Source organism: Neoarius graeffei, chromosome 24, assembly GCF_027579695.1.
Source record: "Neoarius graeffei isolate fNeoGra1 chromosome 24, fNeoGra1.pri, whole genome shotgun sequence".
Taxonomy (NCBI): domain Eukaryota; kingdom Metazoa; phylum Chordata; class Actinopteri; order Siluriformes; family Ariidae; genus Neoarius; species Neoarius graeffei.
In genome coordinates, this window is record NC_083592.1 from 47,537,191 (window position 1) to 47,562,462 (window position 25,272).

Genomic DNA, 25,272 nt, shown 5'->3' on the forward strand with positions numbered 1-25,272 from the left:
CTAATGTAGGATTCTAGTTGCTCAACTGTCTTCGGTCTTTTTTGCTGTATCTTCCGTTTTATGATGCGCCAAATGTTTTCTATGGGTGAAAGATCTGGACTGCAGGCTGGCCAGTTCAGTACCCGGACCCTTCTTCTACGCAGCCATGATGCTGTAATTGATGCAGTATGTGGTTTGGCATTGTCATGTTGGAAAATGCAAGGTCTTCCCTGAAAGAGACGTCGTCTGGATGGGAGCATATGTTGCTCTAGAACCTGGATATACCTTTCAGCATTGATGATGTCTTTCCAGATGTGTAAACTGCCCATGCCACACGCACTAACGCAACCCCATACCATCAGAGATGCAGGCTTCTGAACTGAGCGCTGATAACAACTTGGGTCGTCCTTCTCCTCTTTAGTCTGAATGACACGGCGTCCCTCAGTTCCATAAAGAACTTCAAATTTTGATTCGTCTGACCACAGAACAGTTTTCCACTTTGCCACAGTCCATTTTAAATGAGCCTTGGCCCAGAGAAGACGTCTGCGCTTCTGGATCATGTTTAGATACGGCTTCTTCTTTGAACTATAGAGTTTTAGCTGGCAACGGTGGATGGCACGGTGAATTGTGTTCACAAATAATGTTCTCTGGAAATATTCCTGAGCCCAATACAGAAGCATGCCTGTATGTGATGCAGTGCTGTCTAAGGGCCTGAAGATCACAGGCACCCAGTATGGTTTTCCGGCCTTGACCCTTACGCACAGAGATTCTTCCAGATTCTCTGAATCTTTTGATATTATGCACTGTAGATGATGATGATATGTTCAAACTCTTCGCAATTTTACACTGTCGAACTCCTTTCTGATATTGCTCCACTATTTGTCGGCGCAGAATTAGGGGGATTGGTGATCCTCTTCCCATCTTTACTTCTGAGAGCCGCTGCCACTCCAAGATGCTCTTTTTATACCCAGTCATGTTAATGACCTATTGCCAGTTGACCTAATGAGTTGCAATTTGGTCCTCCAGCTGTTCCTTTTTTATACCTTTAACTTTTGCAGCCTCTTATTGCCCCTGTCCCAACTTTTTTGAGATGTGTTGCTGTCATGAAATTTCAAATGAGCCAATATTTGGCATGAAATTTCAAAATCTCACTTTCGACATTTGATATGTTGTCTGTGTTCTATTGTGAATACAATATCAGCTTTTGAGATTTGTAAATTATTGCATTCCGTTTTTATTTACAATTTGTACTTTGTCTCAGCTTTTTTGGAATCGGGGTTGTATGTGATACAGCAGTGTTGCCAGGTTTTTAAACAGAGTGTAAGCTTATTTGAGAGGCTAACGCTAATATTTTTCCATGTGTGTATTAATAATCATAATTATCATCCTGTAGCTCTCCTTCAGCGTCAGCTTCTAAACACAGTACTGCTGATTGCTGGAGATTTCTGGTTGTTGGACTATTTCTCAACCAAATAATCATACTGAGGCATTTATTAAAAAAAAAAAAATCCTTGTAAACACTTGTGCTTGATGCACTCATACCAATATCACTGTTACTGCTGTGGTGAAAATAGTCCACCCCCAAATAATATCTGCTCAGCAGTGGTCTATGGGTTGTTCATATTTATTATAGGATAGAACTTTTATTAACTCCTATTTAATTCTAAATCACAGGGCAAAGCATTTCAGGCTGCGTATATTTGAGCTCTGGAATATATCTATCTAGTGGATAGAGATGATGACAAACTGCAAATTAATTTCAATAACTGTATATCTACATAGTGCATTAATATGATAACTGAAGCGGAGTCTATTTTCATGAACTTGGCCAGGATTTTAACAATATCCTGTATACTTAAGGTTCAAAATGTGGTGCAATTCATTGGGTTCCATTCCCATCAGCTAAGACTCCGAAACTAGGCTACAGGTTTACCAAAACTGGACCGCTGAAGACTGGAAAACAACCAGGTGATGTTTTGCCAATCATCGACTGTCCAAATTCCTGTTCTAGGCTGACCGGAATGAAACTTGATGTTGTCTTATGCTACTGTAGTCCCTCTGCCTTAGGGTTTGAGGCATTGTGTGGACCGAGATGCTTTTCTGCCCACCACAGTCGTACAAATAGTTATTTGAGTTACAGTGGCCTTCCTATCAGCTCGAACCAGTCAGGCTATTCTCCTCGGACCTCCCTCAACAGCAAGGAATTTTTCTGCCCTCAATAACTGTTGTGTGTGAAAAATCCCAGGACATCAGCAGTTTCTGAAATACTCAAACCAGCCCAGTGTATGGTACCAGTCAAAAGTTTGGACACACTTACTCATCATGTGTTCAAGACAAAGCAGGCATACAAAACAGATTTATTACAATGTAAATAATATAATTTTATTGCATTCAGTACTGAAATCAAAGTATTCTTCGTGGTCTGTATTAAAATAACTGGAAAATAATAGTGCTTACAAGTCACAAATATATTCTACAGAAGCACAGAGATAAAGGAAAGCTAATGAAAAAGCAAATACAAATTACTTCCTTTATTTCCGACAAATTTTGTAGTGTATTTAAAAAAAAAAAATTCAGATCAACCTCTAAAAACTTTTTAAAACTACAACAGGAACATTTAACAAGGCATAGAACATTTTCTCTAACTACCGTCAGTAAGAAGTGAAATCTTAAAATCACATTTTTATTTGTTTGCCAATAGCAGCAATTATCCTAATTTAAAACAAACCTTTTTCAGTGGGCTATAAACAAAATGTATAGAACCAATACAAATGAACAATATCTCCCATGAACAAGAACAACAAGTGGGAAAAACATCAAGACAAGATATTCAGAGTTTGAAAAAAAAAAAAAAATGGAGTTGAGATGCCATTCCATGCTTCACAAAGAAATCTTTCAGTGAACCTGTTTGCTCTGATCATGGACTTCTAGTGTGACAACGATGTCCAAAACGTGCATTGACTGGTTATGAAAGGGTATCAGTCCCAAAAGGAGTTATCAGCTGTTGTTTAGTACAGAGCGGAAGTCATTTATGTGGTAAGAAGGCTATCTTCATAAGCTGGTGGAGGGTCTGAAAAAGAAATAAAATAAAATCAGTACCATAAAAACAAGCACATTCACAGCCAATTGTAGAACTGATTGGAAATACTACAGGATTTTCAGACAAGTGTTTGCGATTGTGAAGTAAATTTTATGTTCTAATTGTGCTCATGGAAAAATTAACAAAAGGTACTTCGCAAAAAAATTTTTTTAAATACTGTATAAACTGCATGACATCTTTCTTGCATTTGGTCCTGGAAACAAATTGTTTATCTATACTTTAAAATACTAAACTGTTAAATCAAAGTTACACACAACAGCTTGAATATTTAAAATGATGCCAGAATCTGGTCCTGCGAGTTCCAGAGAAGTTGAAACGGAAATGTGCCGGTTATCAATTACACAGCGTACTACTGAGATTTACAACTTGTACTCCTGTTATCATGGACATCAAATGATCATCACAATCCCAGTGTGATATGAAAGGTATAAAAACCTCATTAGTTTTATTCACAGGACTATTTAAAAAAACAAACAAACAAACAAACAAACAAACAAAAAAACCCCACACAACTCCTGTCATATTGCCCTGACTGTGATGAATGTTTGAACATATATCAGGATATTAACATTTTATTCAACACAGCTTTGTTAACCCCGCCGACAGTAGTCGGAGGGGTTATTATTTTCACCTGCGTCAGTCTGTGTGTGTGTGTGTGTGTGTGTGTGTGTATCTGTCTGTCTGTCTGCAAGATATCTCAAGAACCAATGGATCGATTTGGACCAAATTTTGTACGTGTTACCAATCACCCAGGAAGGAAACCATTAAATTTTGGAGGTCAAAGGTCAAGGTCATGGCAGAACTTCGAAATTTTCGCCCAATGTATTTTAATAGGGAAAAGGCGGGGTTTGCACTCGTTAGAGTGTCCCTGTCTAGTTAAATATTCAATTCTGATTGGTCAATCATGGCATTCTACATTCCGTTATTTCCATATAACAGACCGTTGCTATGGACCAACCATGTGATTAACAGAAGCAATGAAATCATTTTTAAAGTCAATGTTTATTTTGTGTTCTCATCTCATCTCATTATCTGTAGCCGCTTTATCCTGTTCTACAGGGTCGCAGGCAAGCTGGAGCCTATCCCAGCTGACTACGGGTGAAAGGCGGGGTACACCCTGGACAAGTCGCCAGGTCATCACAGGGCTGACACATAGACACAGACAACCATTCACACTCGCATTCACACCTACGGTCAATTTAGAGTCACCAGTTAACCTAACCTGCATGTCTTTGGACTGTGGGGGAAACCGGAGCACCCGGAGGAAACCCACGCGGACACAGGGAGAACATGCAAACTCCGCACAGAAAGGCCCTCGCCGGCCACGGGGCTCGAACCCGGACCTTCTTGCTGTGAGGCGACAGCGCTAACCACTACACCACCATGTCGCCTTTATTTTGTGTTAAATTATTGATTTATTTAAAGGAGACCTGAAGTCATTTTTAAACTTGCTTTATTTCTTAATTAACGTGTTATTCAACTACGTTTTCGGTTTTAGTAACCTTATATCGTGACTCGTATTGGCAACTAATCGCAATTAAATATTATACTTATCGGCCTATTCGGTTTTTAGCCGTGTTGAATTTAGTTCGTTTGGTCCATGACAGGCGTCGCTTATCCGCGCGATCTTCACGAGACTTGTGCGAGACTTCGAAATGTCAAGTGTCAGCGCCGCCATTTTGAAAACTGTACGAAATATTGCACAAAAACGAGTTTAAAATGACGATTACTGCCTACTTTTTTCAAACTTTCCTGATTGCTATCAAAACAAACAAAACTTCCAGCTTGATTACGTCACCATTCGAAAGAGGGCGCGCGCGTCTTTTGACGACGTTGGCAGATGTTGGTCGCTTTGATTTCCGCTGTACGTTTTACTTCCGTCCTATGACGTCTCGCACAGGTCTCGACGAATCTCGTTTACGGCCATTGCTTTGACATATGGACTGATATATTACAGAGCATATTTCAAACACTCATAACTTGTTATAGCAGTGACAACATAGCGATCAAAAATGCGTTCCGATATTTACTAAAATGAGAGAAATAGAATTTTGATGATGAAAAAAAAATTTATTGCCTTCAGTTCTCTTTGAATAAGTAGGTCATGTAATAAGCAAGATAATGTACAGTGATCTCCAAACAAACCCCTTCAGAGTGATTCTGCATTATCTTGTCGGGAATTATTTTGCAGTAATGACTGGCTCGCTGGGCGGCACGGTGGTGTAGTGGTTTGCACTGTCGCCTCACAGCAAGAAGGTCCTGGGTTCGAGCCCCGGGGCCGGCGAGGGCCTTTCTGTGTGGAGTTTGCATGTTCTCCCCGTGTCCGCGTGGGTTTCCTCCGGGTGCTCCGGTTTCCCCCACAGTCCAAAGACATGCAGGTTAGGTTAACTGGTGACTCTAAATTGACCGTAGGTGTGAATGTGAGTGTGAATGGTTGTCTGTGTCTATGTGTCAGCCCTGTGATGACCTGGTGACTTGTCCAGGGTGTACCCCGCCTTTCGCCCGTAGTCAGCTGGGATAGGCTCCAGCTTGCCTGCGACCCTGTAGAAGGATAAAGCGGCTAGAGATAATGAGATGAGATGAGACTGGCTCGCTGTATATTATCCCTTACTTAAATCAGGACATGCCTATTCCAAAAAAAAAAAAAAAATTCATATGATTGTGCTTATTCTATAGACTGGGAGATTATTAAAAGCATACCAGTTCAGATCAAGAAGGAAAAAGACTCTTAACCAATTTTTTTCCCCATGTTGTCATTGTTTTTGAGTGGGCAAACGCTCCATTTTAGTTTATCCACAAAAACACAGACTTTCAATTCGTAATAAAAATGAAGTGTGCGCGCGCGTGCACTCGCATCCATCAACAAGCCAAGTATTCAAAACTCGGAAAGGTTGTCATTTGACTATTTTTTAACTTGAATGAACGTCTGTCAAACCTATTAGTTATATCAGTGAATTATCAATCTTTTCTTCATTCTCTTCTAAAACGGGGTGAAATCGTTTATGTAAACCATACAGAAGCTCATGGGTCTCACCATGTGGGTGTGTTGAGCTTCTATAATCTGGAGGCAAGATGAAGGGGCAGGAAGTGGGCACGGGAGTGTTGTTTCCTTCCGCAAAGAAGGGGATGGTGGCCCCGGTGGAGAGAGAGAAGTGAGGTGCTGAGGGGTTGCTGTTAATCTGCGGGAACATGAGGCCCGGGGCGTAGCTAAAGGCGTTGGGAGACACGGGGCCTTGATGCTGAGAGTGGACCTTCGTAGGAATCGCTTCACTCTGTGGATCCCCAGCTCCCATCATGCCTGGCTCTGCTGGGGGTGCGCTTGGAGTGACGCACATGCTGCGGGGCCGGGGCCGAGGGGCGGGGCGAGGAGGCAGACTGGGGGAGCCGGATGGAAGAGGAGAGGCAACAGGAACGTTCAGTGGAGATACAGTCCGTGGTGCTGGAGTGGGCGCTGTCTTGGCGGCTTTAGGAGGAGGACGGAGACTCGGATCAACCGCAACGTTCCCGATATGAATTGGCAGCGTCAGTAATGTTTCTGGGTACTTCAAAGACACCTGGTGCATGAGAGCAAGCTGTTGGTTTTTTTTTTTTTTTAAATACTACAAAGAACATGTGAATGCGAATAAAACACTCGACTGGAGTGATGCTGTCCCACTCACCTGGATGAAATAGTGGATCTCAATGAGGTTGCATCCAACCAGAGACGACTGTGGAAGAGGAGGAACGATAATCTGCTCTTTCCACTCGGCCTGTTTGCCTGCTTTCACTCCAGCTCCCTCCACCTCTGCTATTGTTCTCAGTTCATGTGTCGGTTTCTTTGTGTGATACGTCACCCTCTGACAGGACACGAGCAGATACAGCTTTCAAGAAAACGATAGCGAGAATTTTTACTAGTTTAAAGGAACAGTCCACCGTACTTCCATAATGAAATATGCTCTTATCTGAATTGAGACGAGCTGCTCCGTATCTGTCCGAGCTTTGCGCGACCTCCCAGTCAGTCAGACGCAGTCAGACGCGCTGTCACTCCTGTTAGCAATGTAGCTAGGCTCAGCATGGCCAATGGTATTTTTTGGGGCTGTAGTTAGATGCGACCAAACTCTTCCGTGTTTTTCCTGTTTACATAGGTTTATATGACCAGTGATATGAAACAAGTTCAGTTACACAAATTGAAACGTAGCAATTTTCTATGCTATGGAAAGTCCGCACTATAATGACAGGCGTACTAACACCTTCTGCACGCTTCGGCAGCGCATTGATATCTGAGCTCCGTATCAATGCGCTGCAGAAGGTGTTAGTACACCTGTCATTATAGTGCGGACTTTCCATAGCATAGAAAATCGCTACGTTTCAATTTGTGTAACTGAACTTGTTTCATATCACTGGTCATATAAACCTATGTAAACAGGAAAAACGCGGAAGAGTTTGGTCACATCTAACTACAGCCCCAAAAAATACCATTGGCCATACTGAGCCTAGCTACATTGCTAACAGGAGTGACAGCGCGTCTGACTGCGTCTGACTGACTGGGAGGTCGCGCGAAGCTCGGACAGGTACGGAGCAGCTCGTCTCAATTCAGATAAGAGCATATTTCATTATGGAAGTACGGTGGACTGTTCCTTTAATGGTAAAATCATTACCTGAATTAAAGAAGCCACTACATGGCCCGTGCTCTTCCCCGATTGGTTGTCGATCTCTGTGGACACTTTAATGACCTGACCTTCCACGTATCCACGCTGGTCTGTTTTAGCCACCAGGACGACTGTCCCATTCTTCATCAGCATATATGTGAAATTCTTTGTTATATTTGAAACATTTGGCTCCTATGAAATTAACAATAAAAACAATGAAAAAAAATTTTTGTATGGCACCTTTTAAACATGCAGCTCAAAAAAGACTTCACAAAGGAAATTAAAAGAAGACAATAAGGGAGATTAGAGTCAAGTAGGGATAGAACAACGACAACACAAATATTCATAATTAAACAACGCAAGCTAGGGAATTGGAATAAATCAAATTAAAATAGACTTCGCAAAATGTCTGCACGATCTCCATTTTGTACTTCTACAAAAACAGACATGTACTTCAACACATTCCTTCATGTTGATTTTGGGTGCATCTCCAGTGCTGGATCTTGGTTGATGAACATTTTGGAAAAGATCCAGGGACAAACAATCCATTCACTACTTTAACATCCATCTTAAAAGTGACCGGGAGCCAATGTAATAGAACGCATTATTATACATATAGGCCACTTTTTCCATGGAATAAAAACATTTTTTTCGCAGTGCGGTTTCCATCAAATCCTGCGCTCCGATTGGCTGGCGAGCCGGTCCGTATCCTACGATACGGACCCCAGTTACGGACCTCTGGCGATTCGCTCGTTCACAACAAGCATAGTAGCATTTTTTGTCAACATTTATCTTTTTTTTTAAAAATAAGATTTATTTATAAGATTATCAAAAATCTTAATTTTTTTGCAGCATTTCTCAGGAGAACAGCATTAATTTTACAGCATGGATAGTGATAATGACAGTGTTCACAGCGAAAGCGAGTTTTACTACCCTGAGGAAGAAGACATAAAAGAAAACCTTTCAGGAGAAAGCTAAAAACCTGTAACTTGCTAACGCCGAGCAAAAACATGGCTGAATCCTGAATGACTCAATTTTGTATAAATAGGGGACTACATAGGCAGCAAAATGTAGTTTTTTCCTGCCATGGAAGTGCACTTGTATACCGAGGAGGAAGCAACTTGCATTACAGCCGTGAATGAGGATTCAAAATGGCGGCTTGCCTCGGCTCGGTTTTCCCTTTCGGGCGCTCTCGTTTTCTGTTAGAACTTGGTAAAGAAAAAAATAAATATATTATTTACCAGCTTAAGGTCGGTCCCTATGGTGAAATACCGTGACCTTGGCCTTGAATACTGACCTCGGCCCAGAGGGCCTCGCTCAGTACTTTCAAGACCTCGGTCACGGTATTTCACGATACTGACCTCCCAACTGGTAAATAACATACATGTATTCTATTCCCTTCTAGTGGTTTTATTGATGGCATGCAATATTATCATATCGCTTATCCTCCATGTATCATGCCACTCTTCCCAATGGAGAATGAGCGTGCAATATTGTTATAATATTGCACGTTGTCAAGACAACATGACATCACACATCGGAGCTCATGCAAAGATCCAATGACAAAACTTTTCTGCTGCACACGCGCACATCATTTCTTTGTCAGCCCGGTAAGAGAGAAGATGAGGCTAATCCAGTGCTAGACTAAGCACTCAATAAATAAACTGGAAAATGAAGATGCGTGAACATCCGAAAGGCTACCAAAACTTTATTATATATTCTTCACGCATATTTACAAGAGAAAAACATACCAACAGATATTGAATAACTGGAAAAGAGACACGTTGGAGATATAAAACTTCCACGCTAGCGAGTGACTGTAAACAAACATGGTTGCAAGGTTTGCTTTGTTAAAAGTGAAAGATTGAGAGAATTTTGGCTGCCAGGTTGTTCCGTTGTGTGTAGCTGTCGATGTTGACTTTAAAAGTAACTAAGTAAATTACACAGGGAAAAAATAAATATTTGGCTTCACTGTGCTAGCACCATGCCGGCTAGAAGGCAACCGGACTGCCGTGCTAACAGCATCGAGCCGCGGGTATGCTCGTGTTGGCTTTCGCTAACGCTACTGCTGAATGCTACGCCAACCAGAAGGGAACTGGACTGCCGTGCTAACAGCACCAAGTCACAGGTAAGCGTGTGTTGGCCTTCAAAAATGCTGATATGAAGACAGTGTTTATGTATAATAATCTTGGCTGGCATTTTTTTCATGGTCTATCAGATATATTCCATTCAGCTAGCATGATATTGAACGAGTCAAAGACTCGTTCAATATCATGCTAGCTGAATGGAATATATCTGATAGACCATGAAAAAATGCCAGCCAAGATTGAAATATTAAGAGGACTGGTATAACAGTTTCACATGTCTGTATCCATTAGATCATTCATTTCTTTCACAATCCAATAAACAGAGTTATAATAATCAAAATTGACAAAATTAAAAGCGCACACACTGTCAGAAGGAGTCCATTTCTGTCTCCCAAGGTACAATCTACAATAATGTACCCAATGGGGCTCATTATTGGACCTCAAGGGAACAATGTGTACCTTTTCAGGGCCAAAAAGATAAAAACATGCTCCCAAGCAGTATATAAAATGGGAGTACTGCCCCAGTGATAAACCGTTGTACCCCTACAGGTACAATAGTGTACTTTATTTTCTGGAGAGTGTACGACAGATGCACCAGATATTACAAGTGATCAGGACATTGGTTATTAATGTGCAGAAACCTCACACACTCACATAGATGTCTGGCACTTCATTAAGGTTAATGTTGTTCAGCATGTAGAAGGGCTTCTCCGTCTTGTAGTCTTTTGAGAAGCGGGGCGTGTCAATAAACGCTCGAATTTTGTACATAACCTTTCCATACGGCCCTTCGTAGGATGTTGGAGCTGTGGCTGGAAAAGAAAAAGAAGAGACAGTTACTTTTTTTTTTTAAAAGGACGCTTTAAAACTAAACGTGACGGTTCAGAATATCAAAAGAAATGCATCATTCCGGGTCAGTTTTTAAAATTCCTTCAAAAGGAAGAAGTTGCATACAGTACCAGCAAAAGTTTGGACACAATGCAATGTTTTTCTTTATTTTTATTAATAAAAAGATACTTCATTTCTTAAAAGTAATGATGGTTGTCGTTTCTCTTTACTTACCTGAGCAGTTCTTGACATAACAGTTTATTACAGTTGTGGAATCGGGCTATTTACTGTATTTTTATTATTTCCTGTTTGATCTCAAACAAGGCAAAACAAGAAACTCGTCCACTAATTACCTTCTGACGAGGCACACCCGTTAATTGCGGCACACCGCATTCTAGGTGACTACCTCATGAAGCTGGTTAAGATAATGCCAATAGTGTGTAAAGCGTCATCAAGGTAAATGCTGGATACTTTGAAGAATCTAAAATATGAAACGCTTTTAAAAAAAAAAAAAAAAAAAACCACTTTGTTTACCACATAATTCCATACATGTTCCAGATGTTATTTAATAGTTTTGATGTCTTCAGTATTGTTCTACAACCCCGATTCCAAAAAAGTTGGGACAAAGTACAAATTGTAAATAAAAACGGAATGCAATAATTTACAAATCTCAAAAACTGATATTGTATTCACAGTAGAACATAGACAACATATCAAATGTCAAAAGTGAGACATTTTGAAATTTCATGCCAAATATTGGCTCATTTGAAATTTCATGACAGCAACACATCTCAAAAAAGTTGGGACAGGGGCAATAAGAGGCTGGAAAAGTTAAAGGTACAAAAAAGGAACAGCTGGAGGACCAAATTGCAACTCATTAGGTCAATTGGCAATAGGTCATTAACATGACTGGGTATAAAAAGAGCATCTTGGAGTGGCAGCGGCTCTCAGAAGTAAAGATGGGAAGAGGATCACCAATCCCCCTAATTCTGCACCGACAAATAGTGGAGCAATATCAGAAAGGAGTTCGACAGTGTAAAATTGCAAAGAGTTTGAACATATCATCTACAGTGCATAATATCATCAAAAGATTCAGAGAATCTGGAAGAATCTCTGTGCGTAAGGGTCAAGGCCGGAAAACCATACTGGGTGCCCGTGATCTTCGGGCCCTTAGACGACACTACATCACATACAGGCATGCTTCTGTATTGGAAATCACATAATGGGCTCAGGAATATTTCCAGAGAACATTATCTGTGAACACAATTCACCGTGCCATCCGCCGTTGCCAGCTAAAACTCTATAGTTCAAAGAAGAAGCCGTATCTAAACATGATCCAGAAGCGCAGATGTCTTCTCTGGGCCAAGGCTCATTTAAAATGGACTGTGGCAAAGTGGAAAACTGTTCTGTGGTCAGACGAATCAAAATTTGAAGTTCTTTATGGAAATCAGGGACGCCGTGTCATTCGGACTAAAGAGGAGAAGGACGACCCAAGTTGTTATCAGCGCTCAGTTCAGAAGCCTGCATCTCTGATGGTATGGGGTTGCATTAGTGCGTGTGGCATGGGCAGCTTACACATCTGGAAAGACACCAATGCTGAAAAGTATATCCAGGTTCTAGAGCAACATGTGCTCCCATCCAGACGATGTCTCATTCAGGGAAGACCTTGCATTTTCTAACATGACAATGCCAAACCACATACTGCATCAATTACAGCACCATGGCTGCATAGAAGAAGGGTCCGGGTACTGAACTGGCCAGCCTGCAGTCCAGATCTCTCACCCATAGAAAACATTTGGCGCATCATAAAACGGAAGATACGACAAAAAAGACCTAAGACAGTTGAGCAACTAGAATCCTACATTAGACAAGAATGGGTTAACATTCCTATCCCTAAACTTGAGCAACTTGTCTCCTCAGTCCCCAGATGTTTACAGACTGTTGTAAAGAGAAAAGGGGATGTCTCACAGTGGTAAACATGGCCTTGTCCCAACTTTGAGATGTGTTGTTGTCATGAAATTTAAAATCACCTAATTTTTCTCTTTAAATGATACATTTTCTCAGTTTAAACATTTGATACATCATCTATGTTCTATTCTGAATAAAATATGGAATTTTGAAACTTCCACATCATTGCATTCCGTTTTTATTTACAATTTGTACTTTGTCCCAACTTTTTTGGAATTGGGGTTGTACAATGTAGAAAATACAAAATACAGAAAAACCTATGAATGAGTGTGTCCAAACTTTTGACTGGTACTCTATTGAGTTGGGCACTAAAGTTTGTACACCCTTAGATGAAAAGGAATCTTAAGTTTTTGGCAAGACGACATTTAGCACGGTTTACAAAAGGTGCCTCTAACTTATGCACACCTCTGACCTTGAATGCAAGTTTGCGAAACCTACTTGAATGAGGAACAGTGTTACATCCAGCACCACCCTTCTGATAGTTTGTTATAAACGGAGTATTTCACCATGAGTCACATGCTGGACTGTAAATAGAGTCAAAAAACTGTGGAATAGCATTTGAGGGCTATATATCTATCCATCTCTCACTCACACACACCTAGTCTAAAGTCCTTCCCGTGCCATATGACGCATTAGGGCAGCGCCAATCTCCATTCCGTAGCCCTCGGCCTCTCGCCTATTACATAGCTAGGGTTACAGTGGGGGGCTAGTCCTCTGGTAACCATGAGAGTTTGACTCCCCACTCGCATCTGTATTGCAGCATGCTTTGCCAGACAGCAGTAGGCACCATTTTTATGATGGTCTTTGGTATGACCCGACCGCAAGTAGAACTCGCGATTGAGAGACGGACACGCTAACTACTAGGCCAACTCGTGGCACTATACATCATACACACACACACATATATATATATATATATATATATATATACACATATAATGTGTGTGTGTATACACACACATATATACACACACATATATACACACACATATATACACACACATATATACACACACATATATACACACACATATATACACACACACACACACATATACATATATATATACACATATATATTAGTGCTGTCAAAAATGTCGCGTTATTAATGCGTTAACTTGACTCAATTTTAACGGCGATAATTTTTTTTATCGCGAGATTAACACTCTGTGACATGATGTAGGTTTTTCATAAGCTTTTGAAACTGCCAGGAACTTGCAACAGAGACAAACGATAGCAGCTAGACTGTAATGCCCCGCACAGCCAGAGTCCTCTGTCCTCTTCCCAAAGAACCAGCGCGGGCAGGGCGCGCTAGTAGAGGTGGGATTTATGGCTCTTTGATGGGATCCGCATCTTTGTGATCCGTTCTATGAAAAGAGCCGTTCAAAAGACTGGCTCATTTGGCTCTTTTTAAATATTTATTCAGTTTTAAGAAGACAGCGTCTAAAGAAGCCAGATCCCTCTGAACTGTAAACTCAATGCTATCCCAGAAATCCTTCCTGTAATATGCAAATTTGGCCACCTCTGATTGGACAGCGCGACGCATCAACAGGCAGAAAGTGTAAAAGTACAAAATGTGTTAAGTGAGCTGAAACAGTAAAGATGAGATTCAATGCAATATTTATCAACAAACAACTTAAACTTAATATAATAGTGTACTTTATATTATAATCAAGCATGTCAAGCCTAGCGTCACTGTGTAACCTGTCTCTCTGAGTTGCAGACTAACTCAAGCAGTAGATCACTTCACTCATGGTTCTTTTGCTCGCCCCGGTGTTCGGCTTAGGTTTCACTTTGCAGTGGCTGTGTCAAGACGTGTTATGCTTTGCAATACAAAGCAAGCCCATTCACGTTTTTATGCTGATAAGAGAATTACAATGGTTTTTCATATGACAAAAATGTGCGATTAAATTGCGATTAATCGCGAGTTAACTATGACAGTCGCGACATTAATCGCGATTAAATATTTTAATCGCTTGACAGCTCTAATTAATTTATATATATATAAATAATATATATAATTGATAATCTTTATTTATGAAAATAAAGCTATTTCTCTACATATCCTCCATTTAAGTCTAAACACTTCTGCAAGTGGCGTTTCCATTGGACAATTCCTTCTTTGTAGAATGCTGGGGAAATGTCTTTCACACCTTTTGAAATTATAACATCTGTCTTAGAACTTTTTGACTTACCCTCGTTTGTGTGTGTGTATGTATATAAACTTTCTTTAAAAAAAAAAAAAAGCATAAATATATTAAAGAATATTATGAATTATAAACCTTATGCCACAGCGGTATGATACAATTCTCATATCTGGATTAATTTTCAGGATTAATTACAGGTTTATATTAATGCACACGTTCTTGTGTGTAAACGTTTCTATAGTAGCAGCTCATTCAGATTCCATGTAATCTAAGATTTACGGCTAAATCGGTTAACAAAACATGTATAATCCTTGATATGGTGAACTTTTCTGTAGGGAGATGTTTAACTTTTTTTTTTTTTTAAAGGAGTCTCTAGTGCCAAAGCTTAACAGTCCAAGTTTTCTGCCATAAACAAACATCTCATCTGATGGAAGATTAATGATTGAGTCATGCTTAGGAGTGTAAGGATGTTTAAAGGCCGGTTTGATTTATTTATTTTTTGGGCGGGGGGAGAGAATTATAAAATCAGTTGTATTTGCCATGGCATCGTCTGTTAACCTGTACCGTCGATCCATCCTGATGCCCTACTTCTAGCCTCATCACATTGCTCCTGTAGAGGACGGCTCCATACGGATAGTCTAAAAAGACACTTAGAAGATGGATCTGGACAATTACAGCTTTGCTATTATGGCTGAGGACTACAAATCACCATGATAACCCGAGGACTGCAGTTGTCATGAACAGTTTTGCACTCAAGTCTCCATCAGTGAACAGCTGATAACGTCAACAAAATAGACTTCACTACTGTATAATGAATTTCCTGGTTACACGGTTGCACTTTTTAACCACATAACTCGTGTCTATAAGTGTGTCTCCTATTTATCAATCATGCTATCAGTTATCACCTAGATGAGGATGGGTTCCCAGTGGTCGAAATACTTTTTTCCCCCCAGTGTTCTGCAATATTGCAGAATGTCAAAATTTTGTTCTGCAATTTGGAAATATTTTCTGCAAATACACAAGCCTCCATACTACACCCTTCTCAACCTAATAATGCCTATATTTACATCATATCTAGCTTTACAACTCATAGCATTACTGTAATTCCTTATTCTCTCACTCCATTTTTAATTTCAGTCTTCACAGGTCCTTCTCTGCAGCAAAGTTATCATTCCATGATACCTCCACAGGTCTTTCATCTCCCTCGCCCTGACATTACGGGCTACTACAACTTGAAGTATACCAACTAATTCATAAATGTACTAGTTATCACACCCACACATTATCCTTCCACACAACATACTAATAAAGGTATCACCACAATAAAAAATAGAACACAACTGTTCTTCAAGAAACAAAACATTCATTTTCATGTTACACGGCATGTTACATTTTGTCAAGATTAAGTTTCTCGCTTGAACAATAGATTGTTACCCAAAATGTACTTCATTCACAGTGTTCGCATCTGCAACCTGTAGTTTTAAATTGAAAGCAAGGTTTCAATTCTACACTCTGTTACATCTTACGATGATGCAAAGAATTGATGCCATTAAGGAATAAAACCCAACTGGCAAATGGAAAGACGTTTGGGTTCATTGTGTTTGCCTGGCTTCTGAAGTGCAAGGTCATGAACTGAACTGAGAACGACTGCAGGGGCTTCACTGCTCTAAACTAACAGAGAACTGGATACAAACTAATCATGGCAGAACTGAGAGCGACAGAACTACTGAGAGCTACAGAACTGAACCTATGAGCTTTGTCTTACAGGGCAACTGTTTTACTTTGTGCTAGTCTGCACCACAGGCAAGACAGCACTAGTAAAAACAACAGAACATGTACACAAAACATGTATTAGTGTAGCTTGGTATCAGAAAACAAAATATTCAAAAGTATCTCTGAATAAAGGTAAAATACTGTTGCTGTCTTCAAAAGGGATATAATATCAGTATAATTTTGCATGATTCAACAATACAATATATACAAACTAGGCTTGGCACGGTTATGGGAAAAAAAACTGAACCGTACGATACGCCTGTTGCGGTGCAATACGCGTATAAACCGCGGTACCCCTATTTAAGACGTTCGCCAAAAAAAAAAAAGCCGAATGCCCGTATGAAACCATGTAGTTCTCTTTCGCGCGAACAGGGGTGATAGCGTTCCGGCGCGGCGCCGGAAAAAAAAAAAAAAAAATCTAGTTCGCCCATTATCCTGTGTCATTCTGAGATGCGCAGATAGACAGTAAAGGGAATTCGGAATTCCCTTTACTGTCTATCTGCGCATCTCAGAATGACACAGGATAATGGGCGAACTAGATTTTTTTTTTTTCCGGCGAGGGGAGGGGAGGTTTGTTTTAAACAGTGCAGTGATTGGTTTTATTGCAATATTTTATATTGGCTGTGTGTGTATTTTGTTATAAATCGTTCTAAGAATACAGTGGCACTTTAAGATTAGATAAGAAATCCAGCCATACGTTTCAAAAAACACTGCACTTTAATTTCAAGTGAAAAAATACATCCTCACTCTCAGGGATTAGAAGAGTTTTTGATTCGGTTTTTGTATATAGGTGGTTGGTTGGTCGCCACATAAAAGTTTAAGTTTTAACACACACATCTGTTCAAAAGTAAGCTTTAAGAACTCATTTTTATTTTTTCCAATTATGAAAACTCTGTATGTGACAAAAGACACCTGGTTCCTCTAGATGCCACAACATGGCAGCAAACACTCCTGACACTTTGTATAAATACTGTAGTAAATAAAAAAGCTGTTGAAATCATCCATGTCTTCCCTCTTGCTGTTTCAAAATACTACCTGGCTTTTCATCAGAGATTGTTCATAAAATGTGCTTATGTCAACTCAAACTCAGTTTGTGCATGATTATTTCATTGTAACTATAATTTAACCTCTCTTAAATGCTGTATCCTAAACTATGTTTACTTAAGGTAAATAGTAGGCTATGTGCCCAAATACAGAGTACTTAAGATTTAAAAAAAAAAAAAAAAAAAAAAAAACGCAATACGTACCGAACCGCAGACCTCAAACCGCAATACGTACCGAACCGCGACTTTTGTGAACCGTGCCACCCCTAATACAAACCTATACAATTTACCAATATACGTATGCAAGATAAGAACTAGTCAGCAGCGACCGTATTCATTTTTGTCCCCCTCACGGACGCACGATCTGTCGCTGTTGTTGTTGGAGTCACGCCGGCTGCCGGTTTTGCCGAGATACGACAAAATCATCCTTGTTTTCTTGGCGTTTTTGTCGGACTCTTGCCCCGAAGAAACAATCCTCTTCTTGGGAGCCATGTTTGTTGTGCCGCATTGAATTCTGGGAGATGCATGGCGGAAACTGCCGAACACTGCCGAGGTAGTTGTCGGGTCCTCCCGGCGGGTATTAAAAGTGACGAAATCTTACATCGGAAAATGGCAACTGCCCTTATTTGGTTATCGTCGCCTTTCGTCGGTATTGCGTAAATATTGCTCAACTTTGACCTGGAAAACGCCGTCAGGTTTGCGCGCCGCTAGTTTGCTAAATTGAGAACCACTGTATCCCAAGCCTGATTTTTTCATTCTGCAAAATTGCAGGTTGTTTAATTTTTCTTCTGCAATCTTGAAAATTATTCTGCAAAATGCAGACAGGTATTTCAAACACTGGTTCCTTTTTGAGTCTGGTTCCTCTCAGGGTTTCTTCATGTCGGCTGAGGGAGTTTTTCCTCGCCACCGTCAACTCAGGCTTGCTCATCAGGAAAATTCCTATAGCATGCCCTTACAACTTACTACAAAATATCAGCTGAAAAGTTTGAATCTTCTGGAAGTGATCGCTCATATTCTCACACCTTAAAGTGTGCCTGTAGTGAATTTTAATTACTAGCCATTTCAAAAGCTCACGTATGATACCAGTGGTTCTGTCATGTAATGTTTGTCATAAGCTCTTGCCAAGTACACGCAAGTTTTAACTTCCTGCTCTGCCAGTCAAGCATGGTCAGCAACGTGTCACCTCCTTCATGGGCTGTTCCAGCACCGGTAGTGACGCGCAGTCGTTGGTTTGTCCGATTGTCTGGGCTGCAGTGGACTGGTCACTGACCCAGTGTTGCGAGCACCAGTCTAAGATAACACATTATCAACCAATCTGCTCATAAAAAACAGAAGAAATATTTACACTTACTTGAGCTGATCTTTGCCTGGATCGAGTCGAAGTAAAAATAAATAAATACAATTAAAAATAAATAAATAAAAAGGCACTGTTCATCAGTGTTGCAGTTCTCAAGATTGAACCGAATTGCTGTTCTGAATCATAAAATGAATTATCCAAAGCACATAAAATCCGCGTGCCATCTCGTAACAAGTTTTACCTCCAAATAGCCCAAATATATCCCTATATTCCCTCATGGGATGTCAAACAGATTTTATCCTGTTTACAGTGGGCGTTCCCATCGTGAAACAGAAACCAATCAAAACCGAAAATCATGCCGTTACCATCCCTGTGTCCGAAATCGCTCACTCGTTCACTACTCTCTCCTCCCTGTGAGTGCACTATATAGGGTGTAATAATCCTTACTATCATTTCGGACAGCACTACAAAATGGCGTCCTCACTATATAGTGCCCTATATAGTGAGCGATTTCGGACACAGGGCACGTGATTAGACTTTTATGAATGCGGAAGTGCGTGCTCCGGTGTGACCGAGTAAGGTTACAAGTTGTAGGTTTCATCCAATTTAGGTAATTTAAAAACTATATTATTTGGCAGCGAGCACATAGGAAACTGTAAAGTATGAAGTTTCTGTCAATATGTTTATCATGCTTGTGTGATTGATTTAAAAAAAAAAAAAAAAAAAAAAACCCTCAAAGATATTTCTCTCAATACATGACCTACTCATTCTAAACCTGCCGAGCTTCGCCGGCGAAGTTATCGACCCCAAAGTACAAGTACAACCAAATCTACTTGCACATAATGCCACAAAATAATAGATGTGTGCCATAAAGCTCCATTACAAGTATTAGATCTATATTTATTCAACGTGTTCTGAAGTTACTTGACTGGGAATCTCAACCCACAGAACACTGCTTGTTTACTCGCACCCGATATCAACGACTGTACGCCACTTCCGGCCGGCAATGGCTGCTCCCTGTGGTTCTGCCTCCGTGGGTAATTCATGGAATAAAATTGTCCACAAAAGTGCTTTTATGGAGTTTTTTTTTTTCTGAATGTGTGCGTTTTTTGTCCAAGTGTAATACATAAAGCACGATTAAATGTTGTAAGCACGACCAGTACTGGTGCACTTTATTCCTGCTTCATATCTCTCTGATATCCGCTAATACAACTTTAGGATGCTGACAGTTATCATATTTGGCCTACATTCTTCCTAATATTTATCATCTTAGCCCACGACACACCCATCTTTAACAGTTTGAAATCTTCAAATTCTATTTTTGCAGTTATATTGCAAAACTACATCCTTCTTCCATTTAGGACCTTGTGACATGCTTGTTTTTGCCATTTAACTGTAAACAGAGTCACCATGTTAGTTTACTCATTTCCTTAACTTTGAAGTGGCACGACAGAGGAAGTTGAGGCAACACGTCTACAGCCTGTGGCTGCTTGGCTGGTTGCGTTCATCAGCCATGCATTCAGACAGATGAATCAGTTATACTAGTTAAAATCGGGGGACTGCGTAATATCTGTATGGAAAAAAAACTAAAAACGTCACAAATCAATTCTACTGAACTACATCTGATTCAAGATGAATGCAATCTACTACGCACGACACTTTATTCATGTTTTGTTTTTTGGAAAAGAAAAAAAAAAAAAACAACCCAACAATTCTACACAATGAACAAAGTCTATGCTTTGAAAACTGATTTAGGACCATGAACTGTCAAACATAAAAATGTGAATGATGTCATTTTCCTGTTTTCTGGCTTGAACTAGATCATGGCTAGCTTAACCCTAAGGCCAAATTAAAAACAAATAAATAAATAAATAAAAAAAAGTGTGTTTCCAGTAACCCAACCGACCGAGAATTTCGGCGGCGAAATTGCCGACCGTAAAGTTTTTATTACAAATTTCCCTCGATATTTTAGTGTAAGCGGCGTTAGTTTGTCATAATTTGTTTCAATGCATTCAAGTTGTGAAAGAAACGATAAAAAGTAAAATGTTTCGCCACTTCTATCAGCCCTCCTGCATAAACATGGAAGCGCACTTGTATACTGAAGGAGGAAGGGAAAACTGAGCCGAGCCGCCATTTTGAATCCTCATTCAAGGCTGTAAATGCAAATTGCTTACTCTTCAGTATACAAGTGCACTTCCATGGCAGGGAAAAACTCTACATTTTGCCGCCTATGTAGTCCCCTATTTATACAAATAGGAGTCATTCAGGATTCAGCCATGTTTTTACTCTGTGTTTTTGCTCGACCGAAGTTCTACAGTAGGCTAGGCTAGGCCGGCTGCTTTTAATGGAAGTAGCCTAGCTTAGGACGTTATTTTCACGTTATTTCTTGATAAGGTGTTTTCACGTTATTACATGAAAATATCATGAAATAACGTGATAATTTCGTATCATGAAATTACGTGATGTTATTACATGATAAATATATTGTAAAAACGTGATAACTTTGTTAACAATTTTCACGTAATTACTTGATTCTAAGCCAATTTTTTTTTGAGTGTGGCAGCAATGCGCTTCCGTAGATCATAACTTGAACTCTTGCGATATTTTTTTTTATTCGTTTAAAGATTTAAAACACTTATTTTATTATGATGTGTGGTATAAAGGATTCTGTGCCAAACTACTATTTTGTAAGATGTTTGTGTTAATTTTTTCAAACAAAATAAAAAAAACAAACAAACAAAACAAAAAAAAAAAACAAATAACTTTTTCCTACCTACCGACCTTATTTTAGTATTTCATGTTACCTGAAACACACTAGCTTTTTTTTTGGCCTAACCACGTTCGCACCTGGTAATATTTATTTCCAGGTATTTTCTGACGAACCCCTTTATCTCAGAGGACACATACACGTCTAGACTTAAAGCTTTAAAAAAAAAAAAAAAAAAGACAGTGCCTTAACTTGACAAATTCACCATGATCCCACAATTCATTGCTATTTTTCCCCACATTCAGTACCCATGTTGAAACTGGTTCCCCTTCTTGCCAAGCCAGAACATGATAAATATTGACCATTCATGTTTCTCCAAAGGTTGTCTCTTTTCAAAATCTCCTTTTACTATCAACTTTTTGAACTGAATATTTTATTTTTAATACATCTCCCATAGCAGGCTTGTGGTACTCGAGTCTGACTCGTGACTTGACTTGGACTTGAGCAATGATGACTCAGACTTGAACTCGCATTCGTGGACTCGTAAATTGGAGATGAGGACTGATTTTTTTTTCTTTTTTTTCTGTAACATGCCATAATAATTTGTATACGAATTTCACGCAAAAGAATGCACATTCACCTGTCCATATGCCATGTTTAGGAACAAACTAACGTTAATGGCGCTAAAACGCCTAGAGAGAACACCCCTAGGATTGTCCGCTTTGCTTATAAAGACTTCTCATGCAGTGTGTGGGGGGGGGGATGCACTGCTGTGTGTTCCATATGTAGAAGAACTATCGAGCAGACGACGGGGACGACCTCGAACTTCAATCATCATTTGACAAGACTCCACCCAGAGAAGGAAGTGACACGCTATGTTCATTGCTCTGTTGATAGTGGGCGGGGCTTGCTGAGCGATGAACTAGCTAGCGTTAACCCTCTCTCGTGTTATTTGCCCTGTTGATAATGGGCGGGGCTTGCTGAGCGATGAACAAGCTTTTTACCTGTAGCCTGTTAACTAAAATGGGGCAGTCGAGCAGGAACGTTAGTCCAACACAGTAACAGACACTTTCACATAAAGGAAGCAACAGCCACCGTCAAATGGTGCAGTTGGAGTTTTGTTCTCGGACTCGACTCGGCTCGAAATTTTCTTTAATGACTTGGACTTGACTCAGACTTGAGCACTGAGGACTCGAGACTGGCCTCGGACTCGAGGTTTAGTGACTCAACTACAACACTGTCCCACAGGAAACTCTCTTTTCCCACTTTCAAGTCTTCCTATTTCCACTAGAGAACCGTTTTCCTGTCCATTTCCTGTAGGACTGAACCTCGTGCTCTGTCTGAGATTCAGCCTGGGGTCAGACGTCTTCATGTTATTCTGCACTAGCAAAAAAATTGCACAACAACTTTATACACTACCGTTCAAAAGTTTGGGGTCACTTTGAAATGTCCTTATTTTTGAAAGAAAAGCACTGTTCTTTTCAATGAAGATCACTTTAAACTAATCAGAAATCCACTCTATACATTGCTAATGTGGTAAATGACTATTCTCGCTGCAAATGTCTGGTTTTTGGTGCAATATCTCCATAGGTGTATAGAGGCCCATTTCCAGCAACTCTCACTCCAGTGTTCTAATGGTACAATGTGTTTGCTCATTGCCTCAGAAGGCTAATGGAGGATTAGAAAACCCTTGTACAATCATGTTAGCACAGCTGAAAACAGTTGAGCTCTTTAGAGAAGCTATAAAACTGACCTTCCTTTGAGCAGATTGAGTTTCTGGAGCATCACGTTTGTGGGGTCGATTAAATGCTCAAAATGGCCAGAAAAATGTCTCGACTATATTTTCTATTCATTTTACAACTTATGGTGGGAAATAAAAGTGTGACTTTTCATGGAAAACACAAAATTGTCTGGGTGACCCCAAACTTTTGAACGGTAGTGTAGTTAGTTTTGCTGTAGAAACTAAATATGCTCGAAGCCCAATAACTGGATAGTGAGACAGGACTTTCACGAGTTAACGACAAAAGATGATGTTCATTTGAGCCCTGCCTCATCAATGTTCAGCGAGTCGTTGTTGCTCGGGTAAGTAAACAGAGCTGCTGGCTCAGGTGTGTCTGTGTGTAAGAATGTAGAGAAACAGGTGTGTCTCCATGCGTGTTTGTGCTGTATAGTCTTACCTGGTATGAGAAACTTGAAGGGGAAAGTATGTTCACCCTGTTTCAAAGTACCTGGGAAATAACACACACACACACACACTCTTGCAATATGCGATTGCTACAAAATGGCAAAAAGTTATTACCCAAGGTGCATGATTACGAACCATGTGTTCCTGTGAAAGCATTTTTAACTGAAACTCTGACTCAAGGAAAGCTGTGCCAGGCTGATTAACGCTAAACAAAGCCAGAGATTATTGGTACAAAAAGCTACTGCTGAGAAGCTGAACATGAACGCTAAAACTTTACTAACTTTCTTTACTGACATTAAATCCTACTCATCTCACAACTGCTAAAAGTTAAAGGAATACGCCACCCCCAAGTGAAATTGAGTCAGTCCCTGCAGTCCCTAGAGTTGGATGAGTGAGCCAAAGCGTTTTGTAGCCGACCCAGCCATTGTCCTGATCTGGAAACGTCCCGGTTAGCTTTAGCTTAGCGTAGTCGCTGTAATCCGGTGTCTCCAGATAGCATTGTCGTTGCAAAAGTGAATCAAATAACTCACGATTTTTTATAATTATTTCTCATGACCTGTACATTCACATCGAGTACACATATCAGTGTAAATTAACACGAAAGGATTTACTGGACCGATTTATATCTGGAACTATTTTCGGCCACAGCACAGGCAAAGCACCGCTGCAGGCGCAAAGACACCACGCGGCACCACAACTTCCGTCAATACACCAGTGTTACCAGGGAAACCAGGGTTTTCAGGTGCTGCGTGGTGTCTTTGCGCCTGCAGCGGTGCTTTGCCTGTGCTGTGGCTGAAAATAGTTCCAGATATAAATTGGTCTAGTAAATCCCTTCGTGTTAATTTGCATTGATATGTGTACTCGATGTGAATGTACATCAATGCAAATTAACACGAAGGGATTTACTAGACCAATTTATATCTGGAACTATTTTCGGCCACAGCACAGGCAAAGCACCGCTGCAGGCGCAAAGACACCACGCAGCATCTGAAAACCCTGGTTTCCCTGGTAACACTGGTGTATTGACGGAAGTTGTGGTGCTGCGTGGTGTCTTTGCGCCTGCAGCGGTGCTTTGCCTGTGCTGTGGCCGAAAATAGTTCCAGATATAAATTGGTCTAGTAAATCCTTTCGTGTTAATTTGCATTGATGTGTACTCGATGTGAATGTACAGGTCATGAGAAATAATTATAAAAAATCTTGAGTTATTTGATTCACTTTTGCAACGACAATGCTATCTGGAGACACCGGATTACAGCGACTACGCTAAGCTAAAGCTAACCGGGACGTTTCCAGATCAGGACAATGGCTGGGTCGGCTACAAAACGCTTTGGCTCACTCATCCAACTCTAGGGACTGCAGGGACTGACTCAATTTCACTTGGGGGTGGCATATTCCTTTAAGCACTTCACTGACATATTTAAGATGCTGGTGTACGGTAATTATGCGAAATTGTGTGACTGAACACCAAGATACATGAACATGAAACAAACTAAATATTTCTACCAAGACTGACTGACAAGTGTTACCTAGTAA

The 25,272-nt window shown here is 40.2% G+C and overlaps 1 protein-coding gene across 1 annotated transcript in view; it reads right to left on the reverse strand.

Annotated features, from left to right (window-relative positions):
- Positions 1–2,347: 2,347 nt before the first annotated feature.
- Positions 2,348–25,272, reverse strand: part of arrdc1a (arrestin domain containing 1a) — a 46,439-nt gene continuing 23,514 nt past the window's right edge. The window contains exons 3-8 of the mRNA XM_060907399.1: positions 23,732–23,782; positions 10,449–10,603; positions 7,717–7,899; positions 6,739–6,915; positions 6,114–6,633; positions 2,348–3,049 (exon numbers count right to left, since the gene is read on the reverse strand). Of these exons, the coding sequence (XP_060763382.1) occupies positions 3,009–3,049; positions 6,114–6,633; positions 6,739–6,915; positions 7,717–7,899; positions 10,449–10,603; positions 23,732–23,782 (1,127 nt within the window). The 3' untranslated portion in view covers positions 2,348–3,008. The remainder of the gene's footprint in view (positions 3,050–6,113; positions 6,634–6,738; positions 6,916–7,716; positions 7,900–10,448; positions 10,604–23,731; positions 23,783–25,272) is intronic.